A 19,424-nucleotide genomic window follows, 5' to 3' on the forward strand; every position below is an offset into this window, starting at 1 on the left:
CTTTCGCTGTGACTGTGCTGCGCTTTCCGCGCAGGCCTGGCGTTTTTTTTTCTAAAAGAGCCAAATGCACTTTAAATGAAACCGAGGAAGACGCACTTTTTTGCTACTGCGAATATGGTCGGGCCTGCTCCAACAATTTTTAGGAGCTTGCTCCTTACGCTCGGGGCTTGTCCATCGCTATAGTAGCCTCTAGTTCTCATTGCTGAACACAGGTAAAGTATAACCATCTCAGCGCACGCTCGGGCGAAAGAGAAGCCTTCTTCCTCTTGTTCTTCGAGCGCCTTGATGATGATATTAACGCAGGCAAAACCACATATAGCCTAGCCAACTGTAGCATGCGGCGCTCGCTCCATTCCGGCGCATGCTCTAGTTTGAGAGGAGACCGCTAGAGGGCCACAACTGCGCGCTTCCTCTTTCTTGCGACAGTCGTCAGTCAATGCGCTTCGATACTAATAACATAAACGAAGAAGACAAGGCGGCGAAGTGGAGGGCTCGCAAAGCAGCAGCAATGCGGGCTCGCCGCCAAGATCCTGCAGTGAGAGCTGCGAGGCCGAAGAGAGGCGTCAGCATCGTGCGGACCACGAGATACAAGCCCGCGAAGACGATGCAGCGCGGAAGTGGCGTCAAGAAAACCTCGAAGAGGTACGGGCGCGGGATGCAGCGGCCAAGCGCTGAAAGCAGTCGCTACGTGAACTTGGTGGCGCCGACGCACGCTTCAAGCGCAATTTCCTCGACCACACGTGCGGCCACAGCTGCAAGGTCTGCGACCGCTTGTGGTTCGATAACAACATCACCACAATCGTTACTCTAAAAACATGTCACGTCTTTAAATTACAGTCGAGAAATTGTACCGAGCATTCACGGTTTACCCGATTATATCCGAGCAAGCCCCTCTAACATGACTCACTTCGCGGATATGGTGGGGATCTTTTTGCCAGTGTGCTTCTGTCCCCTAAATACCTCAAATCTATATTGTGGCTAAAATCTACATAGCCCACTATCGTCGGCATTCAGGAGTAAAGTTTGTATTTGGCTCTTATAGATAGGAACATTTCATTTGGGCTTGAATTAACTCTTAAAAGACGTCTAAAACTATTCGAATGCACGGTATAGCAATTTTTAGCGATAAAATTAACATCATACTTGTGCTTCTGTCGGTGCCGTCTTTTGTCCCATGCGCTAAATGGCGATGACTAGACTTGAAGAGCGAGTGGTCCTTCGAGGCAAAAGGCGCACTGGACTGTAGGCATCTTTTTTTTTTTTTCGTTGTTGGCATATACTGAAGGCCTTGAAAAGTGCTCCAGCTCTTCTTCTTCTGAGCTCGTTTTATGCCGCGCCGTTTTGGATCACTTCTTCAAGGAATAGACCGGTGCCCAATATCATTTCATATATCATTTAATTCAAATATACCGTCTTCAGTGATGCTACCGAGTACTTCTGATTTGGAGCAATTTTTGGAGCAGCAAAATTTCCGTTTTGGAGCACTTTGGAGCAGATAATTTTGCATCTGGGAGCACTCTGGAGCAGGAAGTTTTACATCCTGGAGTGCACTACAGAAGCATATTGCATTAACATTCAAGCATCTGAATATTATTATGGGGCTCTTATGAAGGCTAGAAATATTTCGATTCATTACAAATCTCATGGAAAAAATCGTCTCACTCGCTAATGAAAAAATAAGGGCTCATGCAGTTGAGTGTTCTGCATTAACCTCTTTGGCGATTATTTTCGACACTAGCAAATAAACAGAATAACAGATCAATGAAATTGCAATTTATGAAATAACACTCTAAATACATCTATGGGGTTATCAGCAGACGTGGTAGACAAACACCGTGATGTACAGCAGTGCCTCAATGCTAAAGAGCCACACTGCCCCTAATGCATTCCCCTAAGAAAACTCCAAAGCGAAAGCCAGGTAATTTTTCTTCTCGATCGACGGGTAGATCCTCTCCCCTCCCTCTCTGCAAGCTTTCTGCACCTCACCTGGTTTTGCGCTACCTCCATGATCGGCGCGCCGATCACGGAAGCAGTGTAAAGCGACGATGTCATGTGATGACATCATCACGTGACATCGCGGTATATGACGCCATGTTGACGTCACAAGTTTCGATTATCTATGACGTGATGATGACGACATCACATGATGATTATTTTGTGCATAAATCGAACGCCGCCGACGGTCAATTTTCGTGTTTGATAAACCATCTAAGGCTTTCGCATTAATATTGCGTATTGAACGTTTGCAGCCTGGCCGTTAACAACCTGGCCTTACATACCAAACTCTCCTCCACCATGTCACCTCTGTGCCATGCGCGAAACAGCTTCGCGTATCATCCACTTTACAGCTCCTCAATCTTGAAAAAAAAAATTTATTTTGATAGCAATTATATGTACACTCGGCGGATTTTTGCCGTCGCCGTTGCCGTAATTTTCCGTATAAAGCACAATTATTAACATCACCACGCGCATTCTAGCCGTAGGTAAAAGCTCGCGAGCGCTGGCGACGAACGCGGCTGAAGCGGAGATTAAGCTGGCCGGCCGTCTCTCTCCGTCGCACGGAGAGCGCATGAGATAACATCTTCCCGCGTGCGGGCCTGCCGTCGATTGCTCATCAAACAGAGAGGAAACGCCCCGCCCGTCTTTCGTAAGGAGCATGAAGTGACGCCAGGGGAGCGGAGGGGCGGGGGGGGGCGACCGCATCGTTCGAAGGGCGCAGTCGCTTGCGCGCGCGCTATCTCGAGTCATCAGGAGACTGCTCGCAAACTTGCTGTGCTCTCAACGCTTAATTCGCGTTTAGAGAACTCGGAACACGAAAGCGCTTCGGTTCCTGGAGCGGCCATATTCCCTTAAACCAGCGTTTTGTTGAGTTACGCGAGATCGGATCCAAAAGTGTTAGCTGCTAGCCTTACTTCGTTTAACAATACAATTTGTTGGTATCGCATTCATTGTTTCGCCCTTAAGCGAAACAGTTTTTTTAACCGTCCGCTATTGACCCTCGAAAGCGAGGGGCGGACGTGTAACATGTTGCAGCCACTTCACTGTGGGCCGTGAGCGACGGGCCCGCTACTGACAGCTGCGCATTTGCGGCTGCTCCGACCAGGAGATATGCTTTTATTAATGAAATGACATTTTAAAAAAGCAAACAAAAATTCGAATTGGAACCTTAGCTCGCGAGCTCGAAATGGCAGGGCCTTTTAGGGAGTATTTACCGCAGAGTGATTACAAACTCGGATGAGCTGGTGGAAGGAATTACGGAAAAGCTCTTCTGAATGAAGATCCATGGATAAAGTATATCTGAGGAAAAGTGTCAACGCGTTCCCACCGTTCGCGTGCTCTTCCATAAACGCGAAGCAAGGAAAATTCCATATTGTTCCATTTCTACTGCTAGCGATCCCAGATTTCATTCCGCGATGTCCAGAAACAGAAGTGACAGACATTTTAGCGGCACGCATGTAGTTATTACTGAACACTGCTTTCCTTACGTGCCGTGCGACGCTTGAAACGAGCTATCAGCAGCGTTTCTGGAACAGACGACGTCCGCCGATGAATCGCCGTCGCACTTTCTCGCTACCGATAGGCTTAGACGTCACGAGCCTCTGCGGAGAGCGCGTTTTGCTGTCGAGCCGACTTGCAGAACAGAAGCTGCGTTGGCACCGTGCATGGCATCATGGCTTCCTTGGGACGCACGCGCGAGCGTTATTTATTCAACAGAATAACTCTTGGTCCATGGTTGCGACTTTGGCAGCCCCAAGATCAAGATGCACATGTTTGGACGCGCCGGCGGTGCGATTGCCGGTGATAGATGCCCCGAAATCCGAGACTTTGGCGCAGTTTGGCGCAATTTTCGTCGATATTATCAGGATGGCGCAGTAAATACAATTTGGCGCACTTTGGCGCAGTTGGCGCAGGAGTGGAATCACTGCGTCTTGGAGCGAAAGAAGGGCATGATACTGAGCGCGTACTCGACAAAAGAAAAACACTAAGGGGCAAAAAGAAGCAGTAAACTCGGCCTCTTACACTTTATATTCGAGTTTTGCCCTACAACATCATGTGCTTCAGCAAGTGCAAAGTCGCCCCAGCAAAACTAATTGTGCAACGTCCCATGTCCATCTTCCTCCTTGTGTACCGTATTATCGCGCCCTTCTGTTTATCATGAACAAACACCAACTCGCCCAATTTTTTACCTTACCTTGCTGTGGAACGTAAACACGATAGCAAAGCAACGGGGACCCAAATTAAACAGATTGGATGAGACCATATTAGTTGTTTTGGCCACAATTATTGAAGCAGCGCTGGTTTAATAAATGTGGCTTAGATTGATTGAAACAGATGCAGCATTTGGCTCATTTTTATTAGAAACTGCCTTTTTTGAGTTCACGTTACAATCAGGAATTGCTCCATTTCGATTCCAGCTGTTTTAGAAGTTAAGGATACTTAGACGCACTTTGCGTTCCCGTGAAGTTTAGCACAGTTTCAGTTTTTGCATTTGGCTTTTTCTGAAGAAAAAAGTCACAGTTTCGCCGCAAGGCCGAAGCAATGAATGCGATAGCAAGAAACTAATGCTATATGAAGCGAGGCTCGCCAATGGATACTCTCAGTTTGAACAGCGCTCCTGTTGCAAAGGCGGCCGAAGCAGCGAAGGAAACTAGCGTACTTCAAGTGTCCAGCTGTGACACTTGATAGTTCGCGCGCATCTTCTGTTTGTTCGTTTAGCGGCGTCCCTTGAGCTCGAGTGGCTTTCGTACGCTCCGTAACATGAGCGCGGACATCACGGTGAAAGCGTGAAACATCCCTCTTCCCCTCAGCACAAGAAAACCGCGCGAGCAGACAGCGGAAGGGCAAGGTTCTCCCTGCGCAAGTATAAGAAGCGAGCGAGCTCGCTGACGACTTTTAAATGCGCCTGTCGCGCTCCTAACGCCATCTCGCTGGTAATGAAGAAACGCTTATAAGCGCAGCCGTATCTGAGTCCGTCCAGCGGTAAAGGATGGGTATATAACGCTCGCCGTTAGCCACGTGGAGGATCTGCGTTTCGTGGCGTAGTGGCTAGCGCCACTCGCTGCGGAGGAAGAGGTCCCTGGTTCGATTCCCCGCTTCGGAAGCATTTTTCTGAATTATTTTTCTTTGGGGCTTTTATGTATATATACATACTTATACATATACGGTGCATGACGGCGGCGACGGCGACGGAAAAATCAAGCCGAGACTGTCCATATAATTGCTATCGCAATAAAAAGAAAAACGCCGCAAATCATAAGGTTCGCAGTTGAAGAATAATTCGTCCTCTTTAAGGATCAAATAGTGTCTTCGCGGCCAGTCGCTGTTCAGTCTGAGTGTGTGACGTAAGAGGCAGAAATTTTGGGTGTAGTCTAGCAGCAACTACTTTTTGATTATAAGGAGAAAGCCTTAGATGTCTCATCAAACGCGAAAATTGACGCTCGGCGTCGGCGGCGTCGGCGGCGTCAACACAAGTGCGCAAAATATCATAATCCTGTGATTACCTCCCCATATTGCATCTACATGACGTCACAGATCGCAAAAATGTGTGCCGTAATTATCACGTCATCATGACGTCATCACAGGAAATCGTATCTTGCTGAAAGGTGCGCCGGTAACTGAGGCAGTTCAAAACCAGATGAGGTGCAGAAAGCTTGCAGTGCCCCCGATCCAGGAGGCGGCGCAAAGCCACGTTAGGCACAGAATGTTGTTGGAGGGGGCGGGAGAGGATCTGTATATACACTGAGAAGAAAAGGAAGATGGGTTTCGCTTTCCAGTAGTCTTACGCGATTGCATAAGGGATCGTGTGAGTTTTTTGCGTATAACCTTGCCCTTAAGGCATAATACTTTGTGTGTATACGTGTACTAGATGTATGTCGTGAGACCGCTGTTCTATATGAAGTGAAGCAATATCTTGTGGAATCTGTCATTATGTATCCAGCGGTCCATGGTGGTCGTGTCACTGTAGCGAAGGCCGATTTACAGGAGATGACCGGAGCTTTCCTACTGTAACTCTTGACAAGTCCATATTAGATAGTATGCATCTCCTTGCATCTCTGGAATAGAGCAGTACGGATACGTAGTACACAGAGGTATACGTGACCAGTACCATGTTGAAATGACAGCCGTTGTAAAGGCCACCCCGGCGAGTCATGCTTAGTGGTAGCTACGTTGCAGCCCAGACAATGGTGTGGTTTCACTTTCAAGGTCCGTTAATCGTTTTTGTCGTTTTCCGACTCGTCAATGAACTTCTTATTCCGACAGTATTTCGTTTTATTACGGAAAACGCGTATACAGACCGCTCCCATGTGGCATGCTCATTTTTTCCTCTCCTGCGGAAAAGAAAAATGGCGTCATCGCCGGCACTGGCACTCGAGCATAACGAAAAAAGCGTGCGTATCCTACTGAATGACGAGTAGCCAAACTTCGTTCGTGAACTCGATGCCCTAGCAACAGCACGCGAGCAAACACGGGAAAAGATTGTGTGAGCGTTGGGGACGCGATGAGTGCTCCACTCCGAGTATTGTGATGTCATCACGCCATCTTACTACTTCCGAAAGTAATTATGCATCACGTCCGCGTACCGGACGTGCGAGAAAACAAAAGGTAGCAGATATAAACAAGCGAGGACACACCGAAACTCATCAAGGGAAGGACGACGAAAACAACAGTCACTTCGTCGCTTTGTTCCATCGCTCCCTCGAGAGCGCGGCAGTGCGATCGATGTGAAATGAGGCACACTAATTTGCACCTGGTACCTAACTGCGTCGTCTATCGATCGGCATCGGTTGCTTATGAAAGCATGTAGGTCGACCACGCGAAAAGCAACTGGGACGCGTACTGTCGCAGACGTTCTTCCTCTGTACTTCGCTACCGGTAGTGACATTTCTCAACCAGCATAGACGAAACCTTGTGGATAGCTATGAAAATTATATACAAGTCTATACGTGTCAGAAAAAGAAGTGTCCGTTTCGTTGTTTTCTAGTTCTATCTGGGTGAGTTTAGAAGTTCAGAACGTGTTGAAAAGGAGTTCTGGCAACGGACGGCTATATAGACGCGATGCCGGTTCCACCTAATCAATACTTGTTCCCATTACTACACTAGACCTAATAAGGGAGATAGCGCGCAAAGTGAAAACGTTCCCAACGTATGCAGCACGATACTGTCTGCATGTTCCACCGTAAAATAATGTGCTAGAGTTCAAAACGGGTCCAATTTCTGTCTGACTGAGTTGGTGCGATCGACTCAACCTACGCACACCGCATGTCGATTCAGCACGCGAGCTGCAGAAAACAGCGTTCCGTGTCGAGACGTTAGCTAGAGAGTACGGGCGTACGCGCGCGCGCGCGCGCGTGTGTCTGTGTGTGTGTGTGTGTGTGTGTGTGTGTGTGTGTGTGTGTGTGTGTGTGTGTGTGTGTGTGTGTGTGTGTGTGTGTGTGTGTGTGTGTGTGTGTGTGTGTGTGTGTGTGTGTGTGTGTGTGTGTGTGTGTGTGTGTGTGTGTGTGTGTGTGTGTGTGTGTGTGTAAATGTAGTCATGGCAATTTGCTTATGACATATTATGAATAAATGTTTATTTCAAACGAAATACAGGAAACGGCCTCGAGCGAAAAGCTACAAGGGTAGCTAGAGAAGTACACGAGGCCCAATAGAGAAAGAAACACCAAAAAGCCGGCAGATCCCAAGCATTGCGGGAATCGATGTAATGCGAAGCAGCCAGCAAAGAGCTGCATACATCGTCTTGTATGTCACTAAGGAAAATGCCTGTCATGGTTTTCATGTTAACTCCTATTATTTATGTTCGTCACACAGTAACGTCGCGCAATAGCAACTTCGGGGTAGATCAAGCTAGCGAAACGGCCGCCAGCGCACCATGAGCGTGGTACGTAAGTCATGCTGTACATGACATGTGTGTCACGACTTTCATGTTAACTCGTGTTATTTATGTTTGTCACACAGTCACGTCGCAAGATACCAATTTTGGTGTATATCAAGCTAGCGAAACGGCCGCCAGCGCACCATGAGCGTGGCACGTAAGTCATGCTGTACATGACATGCGTGCCATGATTTTCATGTTAGCTCGTGTTATTTATGTTCGTCACACAGTCACGTCGCAAGATACTAATTTTGGTGTATATCAAGCTAGCGAAACGGCCACCAGCGCACCATGAGCGTGGCACGTAAGTCATGCTGTACATGACATGCGCGTGTCATGATTTTCATGTTAACTCGTGTTATTTATGTTCGCCACACAGTCACGTCGCAAGATAGCAATTTTGGTGTATATCAAGCTAGCTAAACGGCCACCAGTGCACCATGAGCGTGGCACGTAAGTCATGCTGTACATGACATGCGTGTCATAATTTTCATGTTAACTCGTGTTATTTATGTTCGTCACACAGTCACGTCGGAAGATACCAATTTTGGTGTATATCAAGCTTGCGAAACGTCCGCCAGCGCACCATGAGCGTGGCACGTGTCGTGCTGTACATGACATGCGTGTCACGACTTTCATGTTAACTCGTGTTATTTATGTTCGTCACACAGTCATGTCGCGCAATACCAATTCCGGGGCAGATTAAGCCAGCGAAACGGCCGCCAGCGCACCATGAGCGTGGCACGTAAGTCATGCTGTACATGACATGCGTGCCATGATTTTCATGTTAGCTCGTGTTATTTATGTTTGTCACACAGTCACGTCGCAAGATACCAATTTTGGTGTATATCAAGCTAGCGAAACGGCCGCCAGCGCACCATGAGCGTGGCACGTAAGTCATGCTGTACATGACATGCGTGCCATGATTTTCATGTTAGCTCGTGTTATTTATGTTCGTCACACAGTCACGTCGCAAGATACCAATTTTGGTGTATATCAAGCTAGCGAAACGGCCACCAGCGCACCATGAGCGTGGCACGTAAGTCATGCTGTACATGACATGCGTGTCATAATTTTCATGTTAACTCGTGTTATTTATGTTCGTCACACAGTCACGTCGGAAGATACCAATTTTGGTGTATATCAAGCTTGCGAAACGTCCGCCAGCGCACCATGAGCGTGGTACATAAGTCATGCTGTACATGACATGCGCGTGTCATGATTTTCATGTTAACTCGTGTTATTTAGGTTCGTCACACAGTCACGTCGCAAGATACCAATTTTGGTGTATATCAAGCTAGCGAAAGGGCCGCCAGCGAACCATGAGCGTGGCACGTAAGTCATGCTGTACATGACATGCGTGCCATGATTTTCATGTTAACTCGTGTTTTTATGTTCGCCACACAGTCATGTCGCGCAATACCAATTCCGGGGCAGATTAAGCCAGCGAAACGGCCGCCAGCGGACCATGAGCGTGGCACGTAAGTCATGCTGTACATGATATGCGTGTCATGATTTTCATGTTAACTCGTGTTTTTATGTTCGTCACACAGTGACGTCGCGCAATACCAATATCAGGGTAGAGCAAGCTAGCGAAACGGCCGCCAGCGCACCATGAGCGTGGCACGTAAGTCATGCTGTACATGACATGCGTGTCATGATTTTCATGTTAACTTGTGTCATTTATGTTCGTCACACAGTCACGTTGCAAGATACCAATGTTGGTGTATATCCAGCTAGCGAAACGGCCGCCAGCGCACCGTGAGCGTGGCATGTAAATCATGCTGTACATGACATGCGTGTCATGATTTTCATGGTATAACTTGTCATTTATATTCGCCATACAGTCATGTTACGCCATACCAATTTTGGTGTACATTCGATTAACCAAGCCACCAGGAGAGCACAAAGTCGTAGGCGGATAGATAGATAGATAGATAGATAGATAGATAGATAGATAGATAGATAGATAGATAGATAGATAGATAGATAGATAGATAGATAGATAGATAGATAGATAGATAGATAGATAGATAGATAGATAGATAGATAGATAGATAGATAGATAGATAGATAGATACGCTCAAATTCGCAGAAGTTCGCTGAGAAATGCTTCGCATTTAAAAGACAGAGAAGCAGTAACACGTTATCATTCACAGGGCAACATGTACGTGCACTGCACAGTGACAAAATGGAAAACAGCGAACATTTCCGTCATTAAGCAAGAAAATTGAAATTATGAACGGGAACAGTTATAAACAAACTGCGATCATTACAGGCTTCGTTGTCGAAAAGTAATGAGAAGCTCTCAGGGCAGCTTTCATCAAGACAAACAACAAAATGGAGACCGAGGTGCGTTAATAAGATCTGACCTAATGTTCTTCAAAGAGGCTGTAAAAGTGTTTGGATTGTTTTGATAACATGCACAAACACAAGCCCTTAACGAAAGTAAGTGATAAGCAATGATGCACTTACCAATGACGCGAGGGCGACTACCTCGCGATCCGTGATGCATCGGTAGCCAATGTCTCGTATGCAGTGGCTGCAGATTGGGCTGAAAGTTAGAAACACTTACTGTTTCGGTTGTTGGAAGCTCTCCTTGTAAATACCATATGTATATGTTTTGCACTTTTTCAAAGAAATACTGAATGGTGATCGCATACTAAAATTCAAGTACAATATTTCAGATCGCCGATTACGATGTACTTCCTAGAGAGTAGTATACGTTGTACTGTTTTGACCGGGAATATAGCTACCCCGATGCAAGAACGGCACTGAAAACTGTTTGAACTTTTCAATAAAGCGGAATCAAACAGCGCTTCAGTCTGTAAAAGGTGAAAACTCCGATCTCACCTTGTCTCACCTTGTTCTCACTATGAGAACGCTGTCGGAAGCGCTGTTTTATTCAGTTCCAAATAGCCAGATCCGTCCAGTACACTACTGCTTTCCGATGGAACTTGTTTCTGAAGTCTTTCATCCGTAAATATTTTTTGAAGTTAGCTAGCAGTAAGCCCTCAAAGTTTGATTGAAAGCACAGGTTCGCTAAGAAGCTCCGAACAATTTCTACCGAGTGGCACGAATCTATGAAACCCGTAGTTAAGCATGTATGTTTGATGCGTTGGAATTGCGTCAGCACGTTATCAGACTGTCGTGTCTGTTTCGTGCTGACCGAACGCAATAAGGGGAATTTTTATTTTGAGTAACAAGAAACAGGACAACTTGCCATCTTCGGCGGTGAGCTGCATGACATTTGCGCGTGGAATCAAATAGTAGTGTGCGCATCCTGAGAGCCACGCACACCGGCAGAACGGTGATGCCTTGCTCTTTAGAGAGCAGAGCACATACGGAGAGTGCACCGCAGGCTGCGAGCCACTTTGACCTTCCGTGACCTCCTTGGTCATCACCGGGAAGTTGGCAGCTGTGTCGATGAAAGAAGAATTATAACGCACATATCTGAATTGCCTTGAATTCTGCTCTATCATTTCCGTTGGCGACAAAGACAAGAGTATTTCATAACATTTCTTAGAGTACCCTGTCAACGTCCAAGCTTTGACGACAATTTTGTGGCACAACGGAACTACCTTCTATATAAGATTTGAGATTTGGTTTATTTTCACCACATCGGTGCACTTGTAACAAGGCAGAAATGTACTATTTTTACGGTGAGAATAGCAGGGTAAAAGCTGCAATATGTGCATCTTGATTAAACCCTCCACCCCCATGGCACAAAGGCACCAATATGCGGTCAGAAAGTTTTAGAATGCAAAACTTCAAGTCTCAATGCAAAATCCAGACACATAACAGAACAATGAGCATAGCATATTTACATCAGAAAACAAAACATTCAAAGACACTATACTTGAAATTGAATTTTTAAGAATTACACGTCAACTACCATCTGTTACATTGAGCTTGTTTTAACTACTACAGTGGATAGGCAGTAGTGTAGTAGCTGTGTTCCATAGTTTTTAGGGGGCCGAATAGGATGCCAGTGAACAGTGTGTCTTCTCGAATGTGCAAAGAGATATATAGTTAAGTTTTCCAAAGTACGTTATCATAGACGTTTATTCGAGATGAATGAATAACTAATTAAAACACTGATTTCAATATGAAGCCCAATCAACCACGCTGCATCAACATCGGTACGAATGTACAGATGTTGCTCACGGCCACTTTTTCTTTCGTGAAGAAACGGGACGCTCCGCTGTATTTCAATATCAGCTTCTCGTGAGTGCCATGTTTCATTCGGTGCACAAGCATAAAGCGAACACACTTCAGCGACGCACGAGACTACGCTAACACTTAGCCTACGCATCTCCGTCTCTCCATCTCTCTATCTTGAAAAGGAAAGAGGAAACGGCCTACAAAAATATCGTTTGAAAACGCTCAGAACTCACATTTTACCGGAGAGTAGAAACCTTTCAAAACCCGAAGGCTCTTTTTTGCATTAAGACTTCCATTGGGGCTCTTTACTCGCGCAAATGTACGGATCTTAACAATTCCTGCGTTTTGCCCGCCGTACGTTACCCAAAATCAATGGTACGCCACGTAAAAAGCGCGAAAATGCAACTTCAGCCCCTGAAGCCCATTAACTACATTATTGGCACAGCATGCGCCTAAGCCGCTTTTATATTTGCTAGGGTGGCCTTTTCCGAAACGAACGTGTGCGCCCATCAGCAACATTGTTGCTGGGAAATTGTGTTCCTAACATTCAACGCTTCTCTAATAACATGCTTGGTGGAGTGCAATGCCTGCTGAGGAGCACCCTGCGATCGAAAATGACTCAGTAAGGGAGCAACTGAGATGAAGCGTTTTGGCGTACATTTTCATGCCAACGCTCTCGGTATTGTTCTCATTTTTTCTCGCTATTTCTCATTGATTGACGGCCGAAAAGAAGCACACTAATGAGCCTAGTAACGCTTGGTGACTCTGTCTGTAAAAATATCACATACTTCCCGAGCTGAAGGCTATCAACCATGCGTACACTATTCTCTTATTTAGAATTGCGAACACTTGGCTCGCGGTCGGAAATTCTGCTGTTTAATCCCTAGACTGCTTTTTGATGCAAGGTTAAAGCTCAGGATTTCATCCCTTTATATCAATATGCGCATTATGCATGACATTACTGAAGCTGAGTAAGACTTTATCGCGAACATTTCACTCGAAACATGGGCAAAAATTTGTATTTCATACAATGAAAAGAACAACGAAAAATCGGGTAAAATATACTATTTGCGAAAGAAAAAAAATATCGGGGAAAGGAAAGAAACGATGGATAGCGAGGTCGCACGCGCACACACACGCTACTTGGTGACGGGTATGATTGCGCAAAAAAAATAATAATAACATGGACGACAGAGAACAAGACACGCGCATCTTCTGTGTCAGCCGTGTCTTTTTTTTTTCTCACAATCATACTCAAGTAAGGAATTCCAAATTTGTCCAGAATGTTGCTCTCATACTGAGCGAGTTACGTTGACATTAGTAGCAGCTTCAAAGATTTGCATCAGTCGCAACATTCTGCCGCTGACGCAAATGTTCAATATGTCGGGGACGCTCGCTGACGCAAGTTGCCAAATTCAACCCCATTGAGTGTGCTTAGTCCGATTGAATTTGAGCACTCGAATTTATTCCGGCCCGGCACTGTGGTCTAGTGGTTATGGCGCACGACTGCTAACCCAAAGGTCGCGGTATCTAATCCCGGCCGTGGCAGCTGCATTTCTGCTGAAGGCGAAAATGTTTGAGGCCCGTGTACTTAGATTTCGGTGCACGTTAAAGAACCCCAGGTGGTCGAAATTTGCGGAGCCCTCCACTACGGCGTCCCTCATAATTATATCGTGGGTTTGGGATGTTTAACGTCAGATATTATTATTAAATTTATTCTTAAGAGTTACATGTGAAGTGACGACACGTTGCTGCAGTACAGTGTTGTCTTATAATCTGGTGTCTTGGGTCTGCAGTACTTAGAGAGAAAAATTTGCTACCGACTTGGACAACTTGATAGTGCGCAATTGCTTTTATTTACACAGTAAAGCAATCCTGCTTAACCGCAGCGCTGTAGTTCACGAGATCTCATCAGAGCAAGCGGAGTGTAGTGGCTATCAACTAGGAGATGTATGAAGAAATCAACATCGAAGCTTGTTTAGTAGGATATACAAAAAGAAGACATTTCGGAGTCACACGCGTACTGATCAAGTAGCTACATCGTTTAAGGAGTAACTATATTAACTACACTTCCGTAACAGCATTCTGGATAATGTGTACCGAGACTAATATTTGCAACGATGGGCGTCTATTTTTAGCAGCCACTACTCCCATGTTGTCCTACCCACTAAAACATCGCTTTGGTAACTTTTTTTTATAGTGTAAAGGATAAGCTTGAGTGATTGGCTGTGGGTAACCGTAATACCAAGCCACTTGTGCTGTCGGCCTAAATGTGCCATTCTTCGCTAATTCCTTCGCTTGCACAAATATCTCGTGCCACAAGACGTTCCACATAAGCAATGAAAAATGTTCTGTTTGCAGACAGATCAGTGCGGAACGTAAAACAGTGAGTTTTTCTTGCGTAACTATATTTTCTCATTTAGAAAGCAATTTCAGTAAGTTAAAAAAAGAAGAAGCGATTGTCTACATGGAGAAAATTTATCACGCAAGCTCATTGTAAATCGATCATTGTAAATCGAGAATACTGTTTTTGCCGAAACAATACCAAAGAAGGCATAGCTGTCAGCGATGTACGACCGGATTGGAGAATCCTGCGCAGCTTGCCTCGCAAAGAATCGCGAAGAAATTGCGCAGTGTTTTTTTATCAGTTGCCAGGTAAGCAAACAGTGCCCGCCTCAAAGACGCATCGTCTTTTTCTTTCTTCCTACAAGAGCTGTAAGATACAGACCCGGAAAGTTGGTCGACGGTAAGTCATTCTTTGATGGTCAATTGAAGTTCACCCTTGGAAATGATGTTTTTATTGCGAGAACACACGCGAAGGCAAATGGGCAACTCAAGTCTCGCCTGAGAGGCAATTTAAAAGAGATTTCGAAATCCTGTAGGGAGCGCTTAGAAGCTGAAAAGTTGCGGTTTTTCGGTGTCGCAAAGGAAACGCTAGAAACACGTTATAGAGAAAACATGGCTTAAAGGCTTCCACAGAAAGACGTTTCAGCTACGTGTCTTATTTATTACTATTACAAGATAAGTCGTCTGGTTGCGTTGTCTCACCAGTGGTAGCAGAGGAAAGACAGCAGAAAGAAGAGGCAGCACAACACTTCGGCCCGGCCCACTATGCTCGACACCTGCGCCAGGGTGACAGATGGAATTAATCAGGATGTACAGAGGTCATCACTCTGTCAAAATAATCTCACTGTCACTGTGAAACAGGAACTCTAGTGTTAGTTTTGGTTATAAATCTTCATAATTTCGGCACTTGGCCTGAAGGTAGATCCGTAAATGTTGCCTAGCGCGAAAAGAAAATATTCGACATAGCCGACAAACTATTTGAACTGCAGGAGTTTGGCATTGTACACAGCGGCGCCGTAATAGCGAGGCGGGATAGTTATTGTTACGTAGCAGGCGAAGACGCGAGCTTTGCTTTCGTATCTCCTACTTATTTTTTTGAATGCCGCAGTACCCAGTAGGTATCAGTTACGGTGATAGAAGGTAGTACTTCTGATGCATTCAATCATACAAAGCTTGCGCTTACGCCTCAGAGCAAGTGTTGGATCACTGCTCGATTCACTGAAGTCATTACTGTAGAGATCCGGCCAACAATCTAGTAAAATTTTCTACGAAAGCGGAAAGGCGATACCGATTTGTTCTGAAGACGAACGGATAAGCATGTGAGTCAATGCTAAAGTGTTTCCCTAGGCACCTCGACGTATCAGTGTGGGGTGACTGTAAACATCGGCCCTATTATTGCTTCAGAAAAATAATGGAACCATTGGTCATCATGGCTACTAGCGGCGCTGGCTAACACTCCCACGGTTACACGCACAGAAACACCCAATAAAGTGGACGGCAGAACGACTACCACCGTGGCTCAATTGATAGAGCACCTGACGCGTTCCAAAGGCTGTAGGTTCGATACCTGCCGGTGGCAAGTTGTGTTTTCGTCCACTTTAATTTCTTGACATCATTTATGTAATAATTGCTACACCGAAATTTAAGACTACAAATGATGTCCCCTATATTTTCCGTGGCCTCCTTGTTCCTTGGTTTCGTTATGTTGTGTCTAACAAAGAAAAACGAGCCCTTGATCCACTTTCATTCTTTCGTGCTCTAGAATGTATTTTTGAGGCATCTACAATAGGCCAACTCTCACAGTATTACTTTTCCTTACCTATTAAGGTAACAAGACAAAGACAGTGGCTATTTTAGAGGATAGCACAATTGGAGTAAGAAGTGACGCAAGCACTTAAATAGGCGATATTGGGAATTAATCACGACAAGCTTAAGTTGTCCGAATCTTGACCATACAAAACGGGGACTCACGGCCTCGGTGTGGACTGGATGAGCAGCGAACAGCATCGCGGCCAGGCACGCCTGGAGCGCAGTTATCCTCATCACACGCCGTGCGACGACAGCCACCAGTACTGAGCATGCGCAGTGCAAGACGACGTTGACCACGTGGTAGCCACGTACCTGCCGCCCATTGGCGTAGTAGTTGGCCCTGTGAGAGAAGACAAGACGCACACATAAAGAAAAGTTTCCAACGTAACGTGTCACTGTGAAGCAGTTAACCAACTATCTGGAATGAATCAAATTATGCAATTTGGTTATGCTGCAGCTGCTTCTTATATGAAGCTTTTGCTTTTGTTAGTGCGGCTTTATTACGCACTGCGTGGCCAGTTGAGAGATTCATACACTTCAATTGTTTGTTTTTTTTGGCGTTGATGAAAATACATCGCTCAAAAGTCAACGCCACTGACGGAACAGTAATGCCAATTCAAAAAGTCGCCGTTTCACCTCAACAGAGAAGCAATGAATGCGACAGTAACCAATTGTAATGTTATATGAAGTGAAGCAGGCAGGTAACTCTTCTCGATTCGACCTTGTGTAACTCTACAAAACGTTAGTGTAAGAGAACACGGCCGCTCCAGGGAGAGATGCCCTTTCTGCAGTCTATTCGCGTTGAGAGCGCAGCACGTAGAAGAGGGTATACGAGCCGCCCGCTGATAGCGCGTGCTCCAGAGATCGCGACGACGCCCATAGAATAAAAGTTCAATGTTGCTGCTCGAGCGCACCCCCCCCCCTCCGGCGTCTTTTCATGCTCGTTCAAGATGGGCGTTTCCTCTCTGCTTCGACGGCAGGCCTCCCGAGTGGGGTGATCTTATCTCATGCGCCCTCCGAGCGACGGAGATGGGCCGGCTCGTTTGATCTCTGCTTCAGCCGCGTTCGTCGTCCCCGCTCGCGCGCTTCTACACACGGTAGAACATACGATGCGCTGGGGAATCTTATCAATTTGGACTTTATACGGGACATGACGGCGACGGAACGAACCCGTCGAGAGTGTCCATATAATTGCTATCTCAACAAAATGCTATTACTGGCAGGAGCACCGAGTGACACTCTTTTTTTTTCTGTTCCATGAACTTCTGTTTCAACACTTCAGATTTTCCGAATATTCAGCTAAAGTCTTTCAAAAGATCGAACTGCAACGAAATTCATGATTCTGGTTTAAGTCAAGAGTTATAGTAGATAAACACGATATCGGAGCATAAGTTTCCTCGTGATAACGGCCAATAATTGTCACGATAACAAGTGAAAATTAATTAAATGAAAAATTCGGCAGATCCCACTTACCGTGGGAGCCAATGTCATGCGAAGCATGCGGTGGGAAGGTGACTGTGGCACAGTCTTTTTACTGAGCGAAACGTTACAAAATGACGCTGACGATTTCTATAAGTTTTATACGCACACATATATGTTCAAGAGCCGCATATGTGTTATATAACCAGTTCTTACAGTTGCGTAACGCTGCCAACGGTAACGTGGGTATTACCAACACCAGAAGCGGTAAGCTGATTTGTAGCGCTTATACTTGTCCTTTATGATGGAGAACGCACGCACGTTTCACGAACCCGTCTACATGCGTGGAAGAGGTTCTTGACAGTTCTTGAACAAGGTCATCGCCTTGATCAGTGAGCCCCAGCAGCTGGTCATGACTTGTTATCGGATCCGGTCGTGATCCCGGTGACGAGGGGTCCATGTGTGGTGGAGTATGAGGTATTGTACAGCTGTTAGAAATCGTGAATGCCTCGGTCATTTCGTCGACAAATTGTATGTCGATATAGGCCGTCGAGGCTGGTAGGTCTGGATAGTGCTACATAGACCAACATCATATTCGTAGACTACTTGCGCGTATGTGGCCTACGTAGCCTAGTCTACAAAGCGGCTGTCAATCAATCTGGCATCGTCCTCGGTCAGCATGAGGCCATCGCCCAGCCTCGTAAGAAATGAAGAGGACACTGCGTCGTTCTGACGGACTAAGTGCACTTTACGGTGCGATGATGTGAATATCATACGTAACTTTCATTAATGTATTCCTTTGGGGTCGAGCAGTGCTTCAATATAGCTTGCTGAATCGTAGGAATACAAACGTAATGTTTATTAGACTGCTATAAAGGTGGAGCCAACACTGCAACCACCGATGTTAATCTGATATGACGCCTGTGTCGTAGGAGTACGCATCGTAGGAGTATCATGCAGTGTTTATCGCTTTCTTGCAAAATTAGCTAGCCAGCACCACAACCACAAGTGACGTTGCACCGATTTTACGCCTGCATAGGCTGTACATACCCGTACACCGCGGCCCGTGGTAAACGGGTATGTGCCCTATGGGTCTGGATTAAAGGGTTTGACGACGTACGCGACAGGATTTTCACGTTATTCATGTCGTGACCAGACAGACATATTCGTCAAATCCTCTTACCCTCCCATGCCAATTTTGTTATACACCAAGTTATAGGTGCGTTCATGAGAGCACCCAAACGTAGGCGGCTAGATAGTAAACAGCCATCGTCGGAAGCCATGCTATGAGCGATACGTTGAGCACGTGCGGGGAATGGCAGTCAGGATGGAATCACGCGGGCGGCGTTGGCGGCGTCATCAAAAATCACGCAACTCATGTACAGCGGTGAGCATTCTTAGGGTGAACACAGGAGCGCGTGGCCGACGGCACTGTCAGCGCCGCGTAACGGTCATCGCTTGAAACATTGCACATGCGCATCATGCGTTCTACGAAATAATCTTTTCATCGCGCGCACACAAGCGTATCCAGAACAAGCGTCTTCATGACGTGGTGGGCGCGGTGGAAAGAGTGTATCGAAAAACGCATGCTGCGCATGTGCAATGTTTCCAACGATGGCTGTTGCGCGGCGCTGACAGTGCCGTTAGCCACGCGCTCGCGGGTTCACCCTAACAGTGCTCACCGCTGTACGTAACTTCATCGACCGCTGCAGGAACACATAGTAGTGCAGTGTTAAAGTAGTGCATAGTGATAGTAGTGACGTGGTACAAGCAAAGTCGATTCAAATAGGCAGCGAAGCTTCGGGCGAAAAGCGGT

General features: G+C 46.1%; 1 protein-coding gene across 1 annotated transcript in view; it reads right to left on the reverse strand.

The window, feature by feature from the left end:
* Positions 1-19,424, reverse strand: part of LOC119405890 (protein O-mannosyl-transferase TMTC1) — a 100,485-nt gene that overhangs the window by 26,260 nt on the left and 54,801 nt on the right. The window contains exons 2-5 of the mRNA XM_049419537.1: positions 16,352-16,529; positions 15,083-15,156; positions 11,094-11,288; positions 10,346-10,424 (exon numbers count right to left, since the gene is read on the reverse strand). Of these exons, the coding sequence (XP_049275494.1) occupies positions 10,346-10,424; positions 11,094-11,288; positions 15,083-15,156; positions 16,352-16,529 (526 nt within the window). The remainder of the gene's footprint in view (positions 1-10,345; positions 10,425-11,093; positions 11,289-15,082; positions 15,157-16,351; positions 16,530-19,424) is intronic.

The sequence above is a fragment of the Rhipicephalus sanguineus genome, chromosome 9 (assembly GCF_013339695.2).
Source record: "Rhipicephalus sanguineus isolate Rsan-2018 chromosome 9, BIME_Rsan_1.4, whole genome shotgun sequence".
In the NCBI taxonomy this organism is placed as follows: domain Eukaryota; kingdom Metazoa; phylum Arthropoda; class Arachnida; order Ixodida; family Ixodidae; genus Rhipicephalus; species Rhipicephalus sanguineus.